The 17,843-nt window shown below is 33.6% G+C and overlaps 1 protein-coding gene across 1 annotated transcript; it reads right to left on the reverse strand.

Moving 5' to 3' along the window:
* Positions 1 to 268: 268 nt before the first annotated feature.
* Positions 269 to 16,950, reverse strand: LOC131033240 (calcineurin B-like protein 1). Its single transcript, XM_057964410.2, has 9 exons — positions 16,477 to 16,950; positions 15,650 to 15,781; positions 12,031 to 12,113; positions 6,517 to 6,576; positions 6,221 to 6,329; positions 6,027 to 6,079; positions 4,323 to 4,403; positions 4,123 to 4,235; positions 269 to 755 (listed from the first exon to the last, which is right to left on the reverse strand). Exons 2-9 carry the CDS (start codon positions 15,726 to 15,728, stop codon positions 692 to 694), a joined length of 642 nt encoding a protein of 213 aa, XP_057820393.1. The 5' UTR covers positions 15,729 to 15,781; positions 16,477 to 16,950; the 3' UTR covers positions 269 to 691.
* Positions 16,951 to 17,843: the final 893 nt, after the last annotated feature.

Here is a 17,843-nt window from a genome sequence, read left to right on the forward strand (position 1 = left end):
ACACAAGATTGTGCCACCTGTAAATATGCAAGTGGATTAAGCCATTCTCTCAAAATGGGCACACAAAACTATTAGGAAAATGGCATGAGCATATGCATATTTAACCTTTACAAAATTATACAATTGGATTTGGGGCATATTCATGCATCTTTTGTTAGTTTTCAAGTTAATGTGCATTTTTTCAACATTATCTCCCAGGCATAAATCCTTAAGAGAATGATATGCGCCAATGGTAGAATTGATAATCAATGATCACCAGTACCAAACATTAAAAGCTAAATATAGTTACCATTTTATTGTTCTATCTTACGGTGCAAAAATGCTAACAGTATAACGTAGTCATCACAAGATGACGCGTAGTAAAAATATAAACAGTGTTGGCATTGAAATATATTCATTACTCTTTTTTTGGCACAGAACAAATTCATTGGTTTGTTCGTATGCAAGGAAAAACATTTGAAAACAAGTTTAAAAAGGAAAATTACCCAAAAACCAAAAAAAAATCATCATACATTACTTGTCACATGTTAGAAAATGTGAAAATGTTTCCTTCGCAGTGTTGACTATTTTCCAGTGACATTATATAGATACTCTCTTGCTGTTTTGTACAGTAAGTACTGTTCACCTGTCGAGAAAGGATTAAAAATAAGGTAGAGTGACCATATCGAAACATGGGTGGATATTAGAAGATTCACGTGGAGATATCATCCACTTCTGAATTAAAGACAAAACTTGGAAAGGTCGTAGTGATATCCCTGCATAATGACACAGAGATAACTTAGTCAATGACATTAAGACTTCAAGTTCAAGAAATATCCTTCAGTGCGTCGTCTTCTTTCATCTAAATAATATAAAATGAAAATATTAAACTATGAAACAACCAAGTCTATGAAATGGAATGGATTCAAAGTCATAAATAACAAGTAGTTTTAGCATACCACGGATAATTAGTGTGAAATTACTGTATCAAAGGTCTGTTGTTAACTACATGCAAATTCATCTTTCACTCCATAGAATCAGAATAAATTTATAAAATTTAGCACAGTACTAATACACCTTCTCCAATAATGCTAAGAGAAACTAGAGAAGAAATGGGAAATAGATCTTGATCTGATTTTCAGAGGGCATAGCAGAATCCCTAAACATTAATCACTTCAAAATTTGAAGGTTATTATAGTTTTAATTATTCTGGATGCTAATTCTTACAGATTCGACTTCTACGGCTACTGTCACTATTTTATAAGACACACAATGTATTTCAGATAAAATACTTGAGAGAAGAGAGACACACATGAAGTGGTGATTTCATTCAATAAATGTTACTACAATACGTGAATTCCTTCTAGATTCAAACAGAAAAAATTAAAAAGGTAATCGGGAGGAAAATTGGAATCCATATTTGTATACACATACAGCACAATGAAGACAGGAATAAAATTCTGTAAGGTAACTTTTTCTTGAGCCACATCAGCTGTGAGTTGACAATATGATTTAGATGGTAAGGATTGCATTAAAGCATTTTTTTTTTGGTGGTGTGTGTGCATGTCAACAACTATTTGGGTACTTTAAAATATATGGAAGACAAATATGCAAAGGATGCGTTTCAAAATCACACACTTATGAGAAGAAACATATGCCCAGGCAGTGATGATTTTTATTCAATCATATGTTACAGTAATACATGGAACTCTTATAGATTAAAATAACAAAAAGTATTTAGGAGAAAAAACATGGAATCCATTTTGTCCCCTCACAATATATATAGAGTTGCATACATATACAGTACATTGGAGGAAGCAATAAAATTATGTAGTTGAACATTCTGTCAAACCAAATATGTTATGGGTTGTCAATCTAATTCAGATGGGAAGATCGTGTTAAAGAGTACCTTTTTTATTTTTTAATTGTGTTTATGTGAACAACCATGTGTTACTTAAATATATAGATTTTTTAGGCATTACAGGTGTCTGTCTGTTAACAGACATGGTAGTGCTCATTAGCAGTATAGCTCTTTGTGGTAGCAATTCTGTAATGTCCCATTCTAGAATTTCCTTATTTTTTCTTTAAATAAATATCCCACACTCAATTCAAAAAGCCCTTCCTTGGTGAAATTGAGGGCATTCTGGAGAATTAGATGAGAACAGGCACATTCCTCTCCCACAAGACTACTATGTGGTGAGGCGCCAAGTGAAAGAAGTGATGAAGCTGCCGCTGGTCACAACCATGGAGCGGGTGCTGTTCGAGGGCAGGAGAACTGCTATATCCAGGAATATTCTGTTCCTTAAAATGCTTATCGGTATAATGCAGAATGAAGGTGAAGAATGGGTGCAGATGTATTTGAAGAGTGAAGGCCTCGCCAGTGACAACGAAGAGGAAGAAAATTTGAACCCGACATAAAGGAAGGAGGGGATGATGCTGACATGCTGGACCCGCTGAGAATTGCAGAGTTGGCCATCCATGAAAACTGTGGCCCAGATTGTCTGGTGAAGGCCAGTGCATAGAAGCAGAAGCAGATGAAACGGGAGTAGCGACCTGACAGTTTCCCCTTTTTCGTTGTAGTTGTATATAGCTTGTTTTATTACTCCGGTGGCATGTATAGTTGATATGAAGGGCTAATGGTGTTACCATTATGTTTTCTGGTGACAATTTTGGGGGTGGTTAACACAGTTGTAGTAATACTATGGGTATACCTAAATGGCTGGTCTGTTTCAGGTCTGTAGGATGGGATTTGGCTGGCTTACCTGCCCAGATAAACTATGAACAGTGTACTACTTTTTTCATTTTAATACAATGGGCACTGCCCCTAGCAGCCATTTATCTACCAAAAAATATCCCACTCTCACAATAAGACTTGCATAATTACTTATAAATATTAATTTACCTATAAATTTAATATATTTTTCAGATTTAAAGTTTATAATATAATTTTGAAAATATAAAAGTTATTCTTGAATCTCTGATGTAATCCTTCTTACAATTTGCAGCTATCTCTCTCTCTACAAATGACTTCAAATATTTATGCCAAAATTAGGGTTTTTCGTGCAATAAATTGTCAGAAGAAATTATGGGTTTTTGTCCTTGAATTTCTTATCTTGGAGCGGTTTCATCCTCAAGATTGCTGAATCTTTAATTCATACTCCAAAAAGGAAACATAAATATCATATCTTCTGAATTGCCCTTCCTTCCCCTTGATTTATCTTCTTATATACCCCCTTTTACTCCAATAATCATAACCCTTGATTTGCTGCCCCTTGGCTTTAGTTAATAATAATTCAATGTTTAGCTCTTTTTAGAGTTTTTTCTTCTTTTTTTTTTGCCATTTTTTAGATAATTTACATGTTTGAATTTGCTGCTGTAAAGGGATCTACTGCTGCCTAACATCTTCTACAGTTTATGTCTATGATCGGTGATTAACAACCTCTCAAGACCCACAAAAATATATGGCCCAAAACAAAATATATGGCACGAGAAATATATGTTTAGGTGGGGGGGTATTACAAATTCCCACTAGAATTTCAAGAAGGATATAAGGGATAGGCCTTTAGGGGGTGACCCGACTGAATCGATCTTACTAATCATGCAGAACCACACTACATTTCATCCAGATATTGCCAAGTCGAATTTGAATAAAAATGTCTAGTCCTGAAAAGTCCGTCCTTAACAGTTTTTTGCAATAGCCAGTATTCCATCTGACAAATATTTAAACTACTTTTAAGTTCATTCATTTTTTGAATTTTCTAGTCTTGTGGATGTTGAAGACTTTATTTAACAAATAAGGTAAATCTTTAAATTACTTTTCATTTAATAATTTGTAGCACCTTGTATAGATTTAAGACACTTCATTTAACCAATATAATACTAAGGTTAGAATGTCATGCAGTGTATATAGGCAGTCTTCAATCAAAGAGATCCTTCTACAACTCTGTTGTTCAGGTCTTTAATTAAATGGAAGATTTTGACAGTCTAATGTCAGCCTTTGTCTTATTTCATTTCATATATATATATATAGAGAGAGAGAGAGAGAGAGAGCACTCCTAGTTTAGTTAGCACCCTTATCTTCTGTTCCTTTTCTCTTTATCTTAGCATGCATGTCTGAGAGGCAATGAGAATGACAAAAAGTACCTTAAGTAAGGAAGGGTCATTATCTTCATTAATGAAGGATTATGAGACACAAAATTTTGCCATTCGTTTCTGCTAATTCGCCCATCTCGATCCATGTCAGCTTCTTCAAATGTCTGCGATGAAAAAAACATCCCAATAAACTTAGGGGAAATCAAATTTAAAGACTCTTTTGAGTGTTTGGAAAAAGATTCTTAGTTTACCTTATCAAGAATTGTCTCAATGACCTCATCAGATAGTTTCATTTCTGACTCGGATAGAAGTGCTATTAACATTTGTTTCACCTGGTGAGAAAAAATACCACCATAATTAGAAATGAGATTTAATATCTACCATAAATAACAGCCTAGCTCTAGGAATGGCTACTTAAGATGTAATTCAGATCTATAAGATGATCTTTCTTTAATGATACAAAAGAAAGAAAGCAAAAAATATCCAGCAAAAGGCTTTTTTGAATTTTTCTCTAAATAGTCAAACTAAAGATTGATCTAATCAGGACAGGCTTAGTGGCAAAGATGAAGTAATGTTCCTAAGAAGGCCATGTTTCAAGCTTGCCAAGTTTAGTTGCCCCACATTAGATGAAATCAAAAATGGATTAAGCCAGATGGCTCAGGTGATGTCGATGGCATATATATTATATTGCCATCCATTCATGGCACCATAAGCCAAAGCACTTGATTGGTGCTGTAGAGATTCTCATCCTGTAAAAACAGACATCGGAAGACTTATCATTAGTGATACTGGCAAGTGTTTCCACAGAGGTTATTCGTGGTTTGTTTACCTAAAGCAAAAAAAAATAGGCAGAGGCTATTCTGGGTTTGTTTATCTAATAAAAAAGAAATATTGATCAAGTGTCACCCAAACCCTTGTAGGGATTGCTCATGCTGTTGTGATAAAATGCTTTGTATCAACATTGGAAAGAAATTAACAACAAAAATGACTTTGATCATGTTTTTGCATTTAGGGAAACCTCAACACATCTAATAGCTGTGATTTAACACTATCTCATTTCATCTAAATGTGTCTCTACATTACAATGTGATATTTGTATAAATATTGATCTATTACATGATTGCACATACGACAAAATTCATATCTGCACCTTCCTCCAAAGAAACCTCTTCATATCTCCTGATATTCCACAGTTGGATCGCACAACATATACAGACACATCCTCCTTTCCTTCAGTTGATACTTCCTAACTCTAAACAGCCAATTCTCCCTTCTGCTCAGAGCAATCACTTTTCAGATATTCAATATCATTCCTTTTTTCTTTGTGCTCCCTTTCGGACAGACTTACCCAATAGTGAGATTCAACAGATCTCCCATTAAATAACTGGACACAGAAATCTCCTAGCATAGAGAGTTGTGCAACCAACATGCATCCAAACTCTGCCATATATGACAATAACTTCGATATTTTCCATTGGTTGATGCATCCAATACAAAAGCTTCACATTAAGTTTCTTACCCATGCTCCATAGAGAAACATCAAGCATCCCCGACACCCATCCTCGATCTCTCATCCCTGTCCATCCTCATCCTTATACTATTTCTCTATTCAAATATCATTCCTATGATTCAGAGGTGCTTCTAGGCATCCCTTTAGCAATCCCATATTTTCCTATATGCAACAAAACCCCATTGAATTTGCAAAAGTAACCACTAACTGGACATAGAAAAAGAAAGTTGAATGTTGTGGAGTTGGTTAAAAAAAAGAACATTCCTTGACATTTGGACTGGGCTGACATACATAAAGAATTGCAGTTGAACACAATTTTCAAGTTCAGACGGAAAACAATTACCCGTCTTCTAATTCTTGAGGAAAATCTATATAGCAAAGAAAAATGTGTAAATGTGTGCAATGCAAAGATATACATTAAAATTAGAATTGAGTTTTGTCTCACCTCTTCCCGTTCTATAAAGCCAGTCCCATCCATATCATACAGCTTGAACGCAACTGCAAAGTTATGACATACGATACCAAGGAATAAGAGTTCCATTATTATGAGCATGCACATGTAGTGGATTAAATATCCACGCCATTTTATAGTTCTCTGGACTAGCATTGTCAATGATTGGCAAGATATGAGTTACTTACATTCTATCTTATCATCTTCAGGTGCATTTGGATGGAAAACACTAAGTGATCGAACAAAATCACTAAAGTCAATAAGACCCTTCTGCTTCACATCAAATAATTTGAAAACCTGTTCGTAAGGCAAGAGAAAAGATCAATGTTCCATCATTTCTTGCTATAAAACTTTCATTTATTCTGTGTATATTCTGATATAGCAATCCATTTATTTAAAAAGAGGATTTCTCTGCTTTGAATATACAATTTTAAAAGGTGCAAGTTGAAAATCAAAAAGGTCGACAGTAAATAGATTTTAGTACCCGATCAGCAAAGAGATTTTCTTTCTGGCCATTCTTGAACAATGCAAGTTGAAACTCCTCCTATTAAAGGTTTAACAAGAATGAAGGACACAAGCATGTTAGAATGTATCAAAGCTATACAGTTAAATTCCTGAACATTCAAAATAGTTTTTAACAAGTATGATTCAAAAAACAAAAACCAACCACTTTCTAAGGAAGCAAAAGATGGTTGAAATAAGTTGAAAATGCTAGCCAATTACCATCAACATTTCAAACAAATTCAAGTTTATATCACCAAATGGGGCTTCAACACAGCTCCTGAGAATCTACCTAAGCTTTCCTTAAATCTTCAAAAGGGTAACATTACAACTTCATAACAACACAAATCACTTCTAACTTACATTACATGGTGTTTTGGGGGCAGAGATGGGTGAGATAGCAGGAGATGTATGCCGAGGACGGTAGTCTGGGTGAGAATATTTTAGGGACAGCAAGGGTACAGTAGTGTGTGTGTGTGTGTGAAAAAGCTACAGCATTCTGAGGAGCTTCAAACAAAAAGGCAGTAAAGAATGCCAAAACAGTTGTCCACTGTTCACACACAAATGGTTTGTATCTTATAAAGAATTTTTTCATGTTGGGTTTCATCTTTATCCCTATCACATGAGGTACCTCCAAGGACATTTCAGCTAAACAGGAACAATCTCTTAGGTTTCACTATATTTGGACATGAAATATTACAAACAAACATCTGTGCATGTTTTGAGATAGGATATTTCATATTTCTGATAGACAATTACAAGCTTTCTGGACTGCACCATCGAATCATTCAGTACTACTGTGTTAAAATAATCTCATCTCAGGCACATATCATACCATATGAAATCAGATGAACATGCAAGCTGTTGCATTTTCAAACAGATATAATGGCATCCCTGGAAGGTTCCTTTGCTTGATTTTGGGAGTTATTAATAACAAGCCCAAATCATAAAGAAGTTTGTCCGAAAGCAATCTTCAGCTTCTTTTTTTAATAAATATAAGTTATTAATAAAAACATAAGACGGTTCTTTTCAGTATTAAGGTTGCCTGGACATTCTGTATGTTTAGTTCATGTCCCGGAGACATTCCAGCATTTAGGAATAATTTGGGAACTGCCAAGGGACATCCCCTGCATCCTGTCATCTCAAAAATTCTGATGGGGATGGGGGTGCTGGTTTCAGAGACATAGCTTCTACTTTGATAATGAATCAGAAAAGAATGTTGCTCTCACAAAACTTCCACATCAGAAATATGTACGAAATACATCTTTTTAGACACCACAACTATAAACTCTGGTTGAAACACACAATTTTATGGTTGAGTCAGTAAAAGAGAGAAAAGAAAGGGAAAGTTAAGAAATCAACAAAATTTCATGGTTGAACCAGCAAGAAAAAAGAAACAGAAATCAATCTCAAAATAGCTACATTCCACCGATTCTCAAATTGGAAAACCATTTTTTGGGAGACGGCAATTAAAAAAAAATGGAAATTTCAAATATTCATATGATAACATTGATAAGGCTCTGGCTAATAATTCGCTTCAAATGCACATGTAATTGACAAATCCCAATATTTTTACAGTTTCCATTTTATTCCTCAGACAAATTTCACACTCTATGAATATCACTAAATATGCAACTGCATAAACTGCCAAATGGAGAACAGCTTAACTTTATGATACTTTCCCAATAATCCTGCATATCTGGGTACAAAGATTTTCTGATCTCATAGAAAGTTGATTGCTCTGTTATGTACCTTGAGGTCATAATTAGATTGGCAGGGTGCTATTTGTTACAGGTTAGTCAAATTGGTGATTTAGTTGTAACTTGTTGCCATTAACAATAGAGCCTGATTTCCAACAAAGCCATTATTAACATCAAATGGCACCTATCTCTGACAACCTGGTTATGGGTATTCTTCTACTCATCACAAAGTTTGTTTAAAAAAACAAATATTCTACTCCTCGCCCATAAAACTTGTCCCCTTAGATCTGAGCAGGCTTCATCATTATGATACAGATAACAATGCATAAAAATCCACATTTGTTCCGACTTCTTTATACCGTGTGTCCATGCTAGTATGATTGCTCTCTGAGGTCACCAGAAATCAAGAGTTCTCCAATCCAGTAGTAATAGAGGTTGTGAAGGTAAAGAATTTAATGACCTTTGTAAATGGAAATAGAGGTCAACTATTGATGGGAACCATCCCTCAGATATCAGAAACTTATGTTTACTCCCCTCTGTCACCTAGTAGGATCAGTTCAGAGTTTGGAAAGTAGATTAAACAAAACACAATGTCAACATTAGATAAAAACAAAGTTTTTATGAAAATTGTGTAAAATCATTTTTTAAAGTTTTAAATTAAATTCCAGAAGTTAAGTTTGCAATGCTGCATGATTAGTACCAAGTTTCTGGAAACAACTGCATAAAGCTTTCTAATACCAAGCTATTTTAAATGTTAAACTTTCCAGAATCTGCCAAGATGATAAATTGATAATCCTAGCAGACATTTTAAAACTATCTAAACCACCTGCAAAATATATTAGAAATAAATGAAATTGACAACTAAACAGAACAATGTACATGTAAAAATTTAAATACGAAACTAAAAGTGTAAAATTGCAAAACTTATTTTTTAAATTCAGTGTTTTGTGTGCTGAGCCATAGCTGTCCCTAGTATGGTCGGGTGACATCCAGACCTCCCCTGGCCACCAAGGGGACAGCTAACGTACCCAGTTGTTTCCTATGCAGAATTTGGTGTACCCAAATCATTTCCTAAAAGTTAGAAAATTTGTGGATGTGGTGAAGACTCGTTTCCTACCTGTCCCCAAGTCCTTCAAATGTCCCCTATAGGAGATAGGTCCAATTTTGAAGGGGCACATCCAAAATAGACAACTGATAAATATCAAAATGGACTAGAATTTGTGTTGGAGTTTTCAGAATCTTTCTAGCACCAACAGTCTCCAAAAAAGGCAAGAACTCTTTCCAATAGAGCAAGTACCAACCTGAAACAAATATAAGTACCCATTGCATGTGTACTCCACTAAAGTATTCATTGCCAGTTATGTTGTGTCAAATAATGTCCACTGATTCTGTGGAATAGACATGTTCTATAAGTGAAGTGTTTATTATACTTTTATGAGTGGTCCGTGTATTATTTCAACTTACAAGTGCATCATCATCTCTATCAAATTGCTGGGTATGTAGGTCTGAGATATAAGAATAGTCCATTAAACTTTAATAAATTAATAGTGATCCATGTATGGTTTTAAGGGGGCTGTACATTAGAAAGAATTTAGACAGAATTTGTGAAATGGTATTCTACGTAATGACAGCAATAATTTTGCCAGTCCCCATTGTCATTCTGATGATATCAATGTAAACTTGTAAAAGTAGCCTAAACACAGGCAGCTTGAGCTCACACTCTGACTTGAATAAAACTACTTGTTTCTATTCAAGGTATATTGATCACTAACACTGTCAGCTACCCTTACCAGTTAGCACCATTGTTTCCATACGTGAGCTTGCAGCTCAATCATTAGAGGGGCTTGCAGCCATGTACCAGCAACTGGCCCTGTCCCATAATAGCATTGTCCAAAGTTGACTATCATAGACAAAAAAAATGGTAATAGTGTATTTCTACACTCATCAAGATGATAACCAAGACTTTTGTTCCTAATGGAACAACGAGAGCAAAATAACTTTTGAAGACTTGTTGGACCAGTAGCAATTATTGGGATACAGATTTTTGGAGTCAGATCCAAGCAAACCATATTGTTACAAACTAAGGAAATATGTGTGAACAGATTATTCAAGAAAGTTGAGGATCAGCTAGCTTACTAGTACTTGGTCACAAAATCCGTACACATCAGCTAGCTGCAAGGGGATGTGGGTAACAATTGTCAAAGTGACATCATTGATCTTCTTGTTCTTTTGAATCATATATGAGCTCTGGTTAGTGTTGAAGGGAACAAAAAAAATGGAGAGGTAACCAAAGCAGGAAAACAGCATAACAGACCAAGACTGCTACTCTTGATAATAGAATATCATATTTGAAAGAACTGGTGGCAAAAGAAAAAATCCCATATGAAAGGAGACAGAAAGTTATGGTTCTGGAACTTGATTTGACAAAACATGAAAAGGTGCAAGTATGGCACGAGAATTTTCAAAGAAATATCACTGATATTGGGGTTCTGTTGAAAGCATAGTTAACAAATTTGAACTTTTGAATCAAATCGCCAGATCTAGGTTTTTTTGTACCGGCTGGATTTGACTGATTTGGTTCAGACTTCTCAATTTCTACAGATATTTTACTGACTTTTTTATCTTCCAAATTTACAAAAAATTTAACCACACAAATCAACCAAATATATCAAGCCTGCTAACTATGATTGAAATGCAAAATGAAATCAGTGATAAGTATATAATGAAATCCAGTTAGCATTGAGGGCTAAATAACTGGAGAGGCAACTGAAGCAAGAAAATAGAGTTACAGTACAAGACTGCTACTCTTGATAATCAACTAGCATATTTGAAAGAACATATGGCGAAAGGAAAAGGGCAATCTTGAATAAATGTAGAAACTGGAACTTGATTTGGCAAGGCAAGGAGCAAACGTACAAGAATGACACAAAAATTTCAAACTTTAAGGTTTGGAAAAAGAAAAGTTTGTGACGGAATCCTAGACTGTGCATATGTAGGAACATTATAGCCAAGATAAAAGCTGAGAAAGCAAACTCGGAGAAAGCTCTGCACAGACTGTTGAGAAATTGTACATATAAAAGTTTTCTACAGGAATTGAAGTAGGAACAAAGCTTCTTAACAAGGTTGTGTCACATTTTTTATCAGCTTCACAAATTTACCTGTCCCTCATGATCCCCAGATGTCATCTTAACCTACTCTTCCATCTATACCTCAAACTGTCATTAGATAGGTATTGATAGAAATATGGAACTGAAAGAGACAACTAGATATAGAAAGCAATTTTGGTGCTTTTTGGCTCAACTTAAAAATGTGTAGATGTGGATAAAGCATGTGCTAGACACAGGAATGAACATTGAAGATCTAGCATACTAATGACTCTTGTTTTGATTTTTTAAGATTAGTGATAATTACGTACGTTCACGGAACATATCCTTGGTGACATTCATCGCACCTACTAATTTCTCTCATATATGCTTTTATCAGCACAAAGCATTCAGGGATCCATCCATGTACAGCTGAAACTTCAAGAGTACAGTGCACATGAGTATAACGAAAGCATTCCTGCTTATTTAACTATATAAATTATGCTTTTCTGTTTACAGCTGCTCATATTTTTTGTATATCGGAATCTCGGCTTGTCATTCTTGAATTTTAGAACAGCAATCAGGATATTTCTGTAATTTTGAATTGGTAAAGAAACCACAAGATAACATCATATTTAATTAGGAATGACAAAATTTTGAGTGAAACATTTTAAAGAATGAAGATAGATTAGTGTGGCATGTACCCTGCACTACCTTGCTTATGAGACCATCATCAACCACAGAGCTGCTAATGTTTTTGAAGAGCTCATACAAAGCTTCAACCTCGCTCACACTGACTGTATCCTCAAGTTCATCCAACAATGAAGAAAAATCAGTAATGCCAATTCCAAAATAAACTTTTATCGACCAACCAAAGAGAAAAATAAAGGCCCTTAAACTAAATGCAAAGTATTCATTGTTACAGTGAACATTACTTATTCTAAAAATAAATTTCATAAAATTGCAATGTCAAAAACAGTGAACCATATAATCATGACCAAAATTTTAGTTATGCATGGTTGAAAGTTGCATCTTAGAGAAATTCATATTTAGATCCACATGCAATGTGCATTACATCTCGTATTTAACAAGCTGGTAGCAAGAGCTCATCTTTTGATAAGATGTCTGTACTACAAACTTCTTAGTGAAACCAAATGTACCATCTCTAACAAAAATTTTGATTCCTCCATTGGAAATCCAAAATAAAAAAATATTATATAAGATTATTACATATACAATTCTTTATTGGTATCGTCATATATTCAGTTTCTCTGTACAAAAGAAATTTACATCTATCTGATGGAAAACATGAAGCATGAAGATGCTAATTGAAGCAAAATAAAAGAGAAAAATAAATGTCTGTTATAAGACATAAATTGATAAATGGCATAAAATAGTCCACCACCCACTATTGCTTACAAGTTACAGATTTAAGTATGCAACTTGTCCTTAAATTTTTTTCTCAAAGAATGAACATTAATACTACAACCCAATTTCTTGTGTTGAGAAACCAACAATATCGCTTTGGTAAATCTTTAAATATGGCAATGCCCTCATGGACATGTTTATCTATCTGGTCAAGATCATCTCTTGATATGAGATGTCTATGATGCATTTATGGCAATAGTTGTAAATTAATAATTACAAGCTAGAAATTAGGAATAATGATGGTTCATGCATTCAATGCAACCCAGTATTTAGTATTTTTGAGGGTAAGTTCCAATTGACATGAAAACTTGAGATGTAAGAGAGAAAGGACCAAGGGAAAATACTATATCAGCAATGGCATTTATTTGTTTCAAAAATCCTAAGACCAACTGACTTGGAGACATGGAATTAACAATTGAACAAGTTCCCTTATACCATAAGCCTGATAACCCACCCTTATCAGCCTTCAATCTAATGAAAAGTGATGGAAAAAATAAACTACGGTCTCTAATATTTTTTTAGTGTATGCCCTTAAAGGTTTTTGTCAGCAATGTTATCAGTCCGCCTGCTAAGTACAGCTTCAGTTCGTCTGAAGCATCTGATGCCTGGCAAACTTAACAAAGAACTGCATGTTCAAGCTAAAGACGAAGCTTAAATCACCTGTAGAGAGAGCCTTCGGTGAACAGCACGAGAAAGGGAGAAAAGATTTGAAAAGGGATCTGTTTCAAAGAAATGATCGATCGCTGGCTATTGTTTTATCGTTTTATAATTTATATTTTTTTATATTAAGTTTTAACATTTATAAATTTTGATTTCATATAATAAAATATTTAATTTTGACTTTAAACTATTATTATAAAATATTTAATATGTTCAAATATTTAAATTAAATTTAACAAGTATTGCATTGTTTTATTTTAAAAAATAAATATTTAATATGCATTTAACTATTTTGAAAATAAAACATTGTATATTTAACGTTTGTTTATACATTATTCAATATAATTATAATATACATAATATTATTAACATATATATATATATATATATATATATATATATATTCCCGTACCCGTAGGAATAAAATTTGCCATACCCGTATCTGCACCCATACTGGAATCGGCAACTTAGCCAATACATTCATTCTGAAGGGAATTTTTTGGTTTCATTGCAACTATGCAAGTATATTAGGAGTACATCTAAATTTTACTGCCAGAATTCTTTTCCATATTGAAGCATCACTTAATCAAACATCAAATGATGCAACAATATATTCTGAACCAAATATTTAAAAGACAGAAATGTAAGTTTTGCAAAGTTATGAGCTACCAGAAGTGTTTGAAATTTGAACTAAATTTAAGGTGATGTACAATGATAAGAAAATAAAATGAATAAGGAATTTCATATGAATCACAACCATTCGGTTCATAGCTTGAATACAAATAAACTTAATGCAACCGAAAGAAATTAAAAAAAAAAAAAACAAATGAACCAAGTTGCAGTCCCATACACTCTAACTAAGTCACAAGGTTCGAATTTGACAGCCATGAAATTCGGATGAAATTCGACAAGGGAAAATTCGAAAAAAAAATTCGGATAAAATTCGCCTTGTATAATTTTGTTTATTTTTAAATATATTTATACTTCTAATAAATTATCAAAATAGATTAACATTGCTAAATAGATTTGAAGTCATTATAAAAAGATGGCACATTTATAAAATATAAACCATAAGAAACATAGGAATTTCAGTAATGCTAGTGATCATATATGATATGCCTCATACAATGTACAGCGGAATCCCTTTTGAACCTGCAGAAGGAAGTGCATTTCTCTAAGAAAACTTTTAGTAGGTGATAGCTCAATGTGGGTTTGCAAGTTATCATTTTCTGTCTGGCCTTTATATAGCCACAGCCAGGGACCATGTTGAATTCAATCTTAGCGTGCAGGGAAGCACCCTCTTATTCTAGGAACTTGCCATTTCTTTTATATACAAAAGTGTCATTGTATTGGATTACTTTATTTCACATTTGTAGTTTTTGTAAAAGTTATTCTGCCATCTGCCCACTTGTTAGCAGAATTTTTTTATGGCCGAATTTGAACGATATTTTTATATAAGTTTGAAATTCGATTAAATTCGAACCTCATCCATGAAAATCACCGTATTCTGTGACTTAGCATTCTAAGTAGCCTACACGTACTACAAAAATGAATATCTTAACATAAAAATCTATTAAAATGTATTTATGATGCTAACAAGCTTGAAAGAAATAGGCTGAAAAATCCTAAAGTCTATGGAAAACGCCTCCTAATGATCGGGTTGGGCTTAATTTTTTATGGAACTACAAAAAAAAACCAGCATTAGCACAAGGAAAAGGAATCTTTAGAGATGATGACGCACAACCACTGTCCACTTGTAACTAGATAGAAATAAGGGTCTGGCTCTCTTCTATTAGCAAGTTTCCAAAACACTACTTTATTAAAAAATGTGAATAAAGCTATCAAATTCATGATATTTTATAAGTATCAGCACTAATTTCAGAAATATTTTCGTCAAATAAAATTTACAAATATTGATATAGTAAAAATTCAAGAGTTTTTCATCGAAAGTAATATTAAATATATAAAATAACAATAAAACTTCTATATTTGTGGTCAAATACTCGACAACATATATGCATTCCATCCCGTAAAATTGCATGCCATAAAAACCCCCACGCAAGCAACAAAGCATAGGCCGTTGCTTAGCTTTACAGGTATCAACTGAAAAAATCAGACAGTTTTGCTCAAAATATTACCCTCTACAAATGATATTCTACACTAGAAATTTCCATCCCTTAATACTTTCAAGCGAAAAAAATGCAAGTTAAATGGCGAATCAATTGACCAGTGCTCAACAACTCACATACTGTTGCGGCTGCAAGGGCTACAGGGTCCTCGCACCCTTTGGACTGATGAGTAAGCTTTGAACTGAAGCAGCCCATTTAGTTGAATGTAGCTTCGATAATAATCCCACAGATCATGGCAAATTTCACCTCTGTGCACAGACAGGCAACCATAAACCAAGCCAATGACTCTATTAGTCAAACATTGATATTACTCAACGAAAAGACCTCTTTATCACAAATTACTCATCCTCAGAAAAAAGCCTATACTCGATTATTGTAGAAAACCTCGTAATAGTAGAAAAATAATTGCGAGACGATCATTTAATACAGAAAAGTGATAAGTAAGCTAAAAAATTCCTTCCGTAAAATGCTTTAGATAAATTTCTTTCTATGTTCCATAATAGGCATAAACTCTTGTTCTCCTTTTCTTCCACTGAAAAAATAATATATTCAACCAAATTAAGAACTTGTTTTTTTCCTAATTAGGCTGCTTATTAATTTCGTTGAACTTCCAAAAAAATAGAAGATCTATTATCAGCGGAGGTTCGGAACTCACGTGCAAAAAGTTATGAAAGAATTACTTTTCTATTAAACAATATTTACGAGCCGGGCCTTTCAGGTTTCTTGATCTACACGATAACTATATTGCTTCTTCCAAAACAACCACCCTTACGCTTTTCAAAAAAAAATGCAGTAAAAACCCTAGAGCAGCCATGCACATGCAACACTACATGATTCACAAATCTGTCAACAGTCTTTATTCTTTACAAGACTAAACTCTTCTAAACTCTTTAGGCTAATTGAATTTCAAATTCAAAAGAAAACAAAATATAAAAAGTCTTACCTATTGCGCAGGCGGTCTCGTCGATGCGCTTCATTTCCGCTGCTGAAATCTTAATAAGGGCATCATTGAGATTTCGGGCGCAAAATAACAGCGTGACATTGCAACTCGTCTACAGTGAGTGAAAGCTTTCCAAAATTATAAGCCACTGCAGATCACCATGGACAATTTGCCTCAGCTCTTAAATAGCAATCTGAAATGGACGCGTTTGGATCCGTTCATCTCCTCTTCCTCACTCTCCTGTAAAAAATGAGTCACCTTCCCTAGTATTTCCATAGTTTATGCGCTCTCGCCTTTCATTTACTAATTTATTTTATTTGTGGGGTTTATTGTTTCGCCGGTACTTTTGTTTTCTACTGGTGGGGCCGTAAAAGGCGCACTTATAATTTCTATTTATATGATGAAGCCTCGACAAACAGAGAGCAACGTTCACATGCGTTGTGAAGGAGGCAGAAAAAAAGAAGGAATATCCTTCCTTCCTTCTCTAGCTATTCCCACCGTCCATTGAAAGCAATGCATGAACGCGTACAATTTAAATGACTTCCAAAGCATTAAGTGATTTGTTAAAGCGCTTTCCAATGCATACGTGTACGGGAAGCTAGGGTTTTTTCTTTAAATAGAAGTCAATAAGATTTTGTCTAACTGTTATTCATTTAAGTTAATTATGAAATCGTGATGGTTGGTTCAAAATTGTAATTCTTAACATTTTACTCATCATTAAATTTAAGTCTTATTAGTAGGTTAGATCAAATTTTCATTGATTAGTTATTATTAAATTGTTTTTCCATCAATTATTTTTATGAATTTTTATTTAAGATGCATGATTTTTAAGTTTTCAAATTAGATATTTCATGTTAACAAAAAAATATTTATATCACAAAATTTGTAGGTCATTAAAATAATATTTAGTTCACCATCATTAAAACAAGTGCCACATAGTGGCGAGTACTTGCTTTTGTTAATTTTTTAATTGAGTGCAATTGAACTCTTAAATAATTTGAGTTCTAAGATACTTAGCAATTTTATCAATGTTACAAATATGCATAAAAGATGTTTTAAAATATTGTTAGCTATTGTTTGTGACTTGTAATGGGGACAAAGGTACTTAAATTTAAGATTGTAAGATTTTAAAATAAAAAATGTAAATATACACCATGCTAATAATACTTTTACTATCGATTATGGTTGATAAAATTTGTAATATTTTTTTTTTACCTTAAAAAAGTTATTTTATTAACTCAATTATTATAACAAAAAATTATTTTATTTTACTTCGGAACTACTTTTTTAAGGCAATTTTTAGGTCATTAAATTTTTAGGTCATGAGTTTCACCCAATACTATTCAACTAATAATATATATTATGCCTAT

This window comes from Cryptomeria japonica, chromosome 10 (genome assembly GCF_030272615.1).
Source record: "Cryptomeria japonica chromosome 10, Sugi_1.0, whole genome shotgun sequence".
NCBI lineage: Eukaryota > Viridiplantae > Streptophyta > Pinopsida > Cupressales > Cupressaceae > Cryptomeria > Cryptomeria japonica.

Coding starts and splice junctions, on each gene's coding strand:
- LOC131033240 (XM_057964410.2), bottom strand. CDS start 15,728: ATGGGCTGCTTCAGTTCAAAGCTTACTCATCAGTCCAAAGGGTGCGAG. Junction 12,114..15,649: donor CCTTGCAGCCGCAACAGTAT/GTGAGTTGTTGA, acceptor TTGAGGATACAG/TCAGTGTGAGCGAGGTTGAA. Junction 6,330..6,516: donor AAAATCTCTTTGCTGATCGG/GTACTAAAATCT, acceptor CCTTACGAACAG/GTTTTCAAATTATTTGATGT.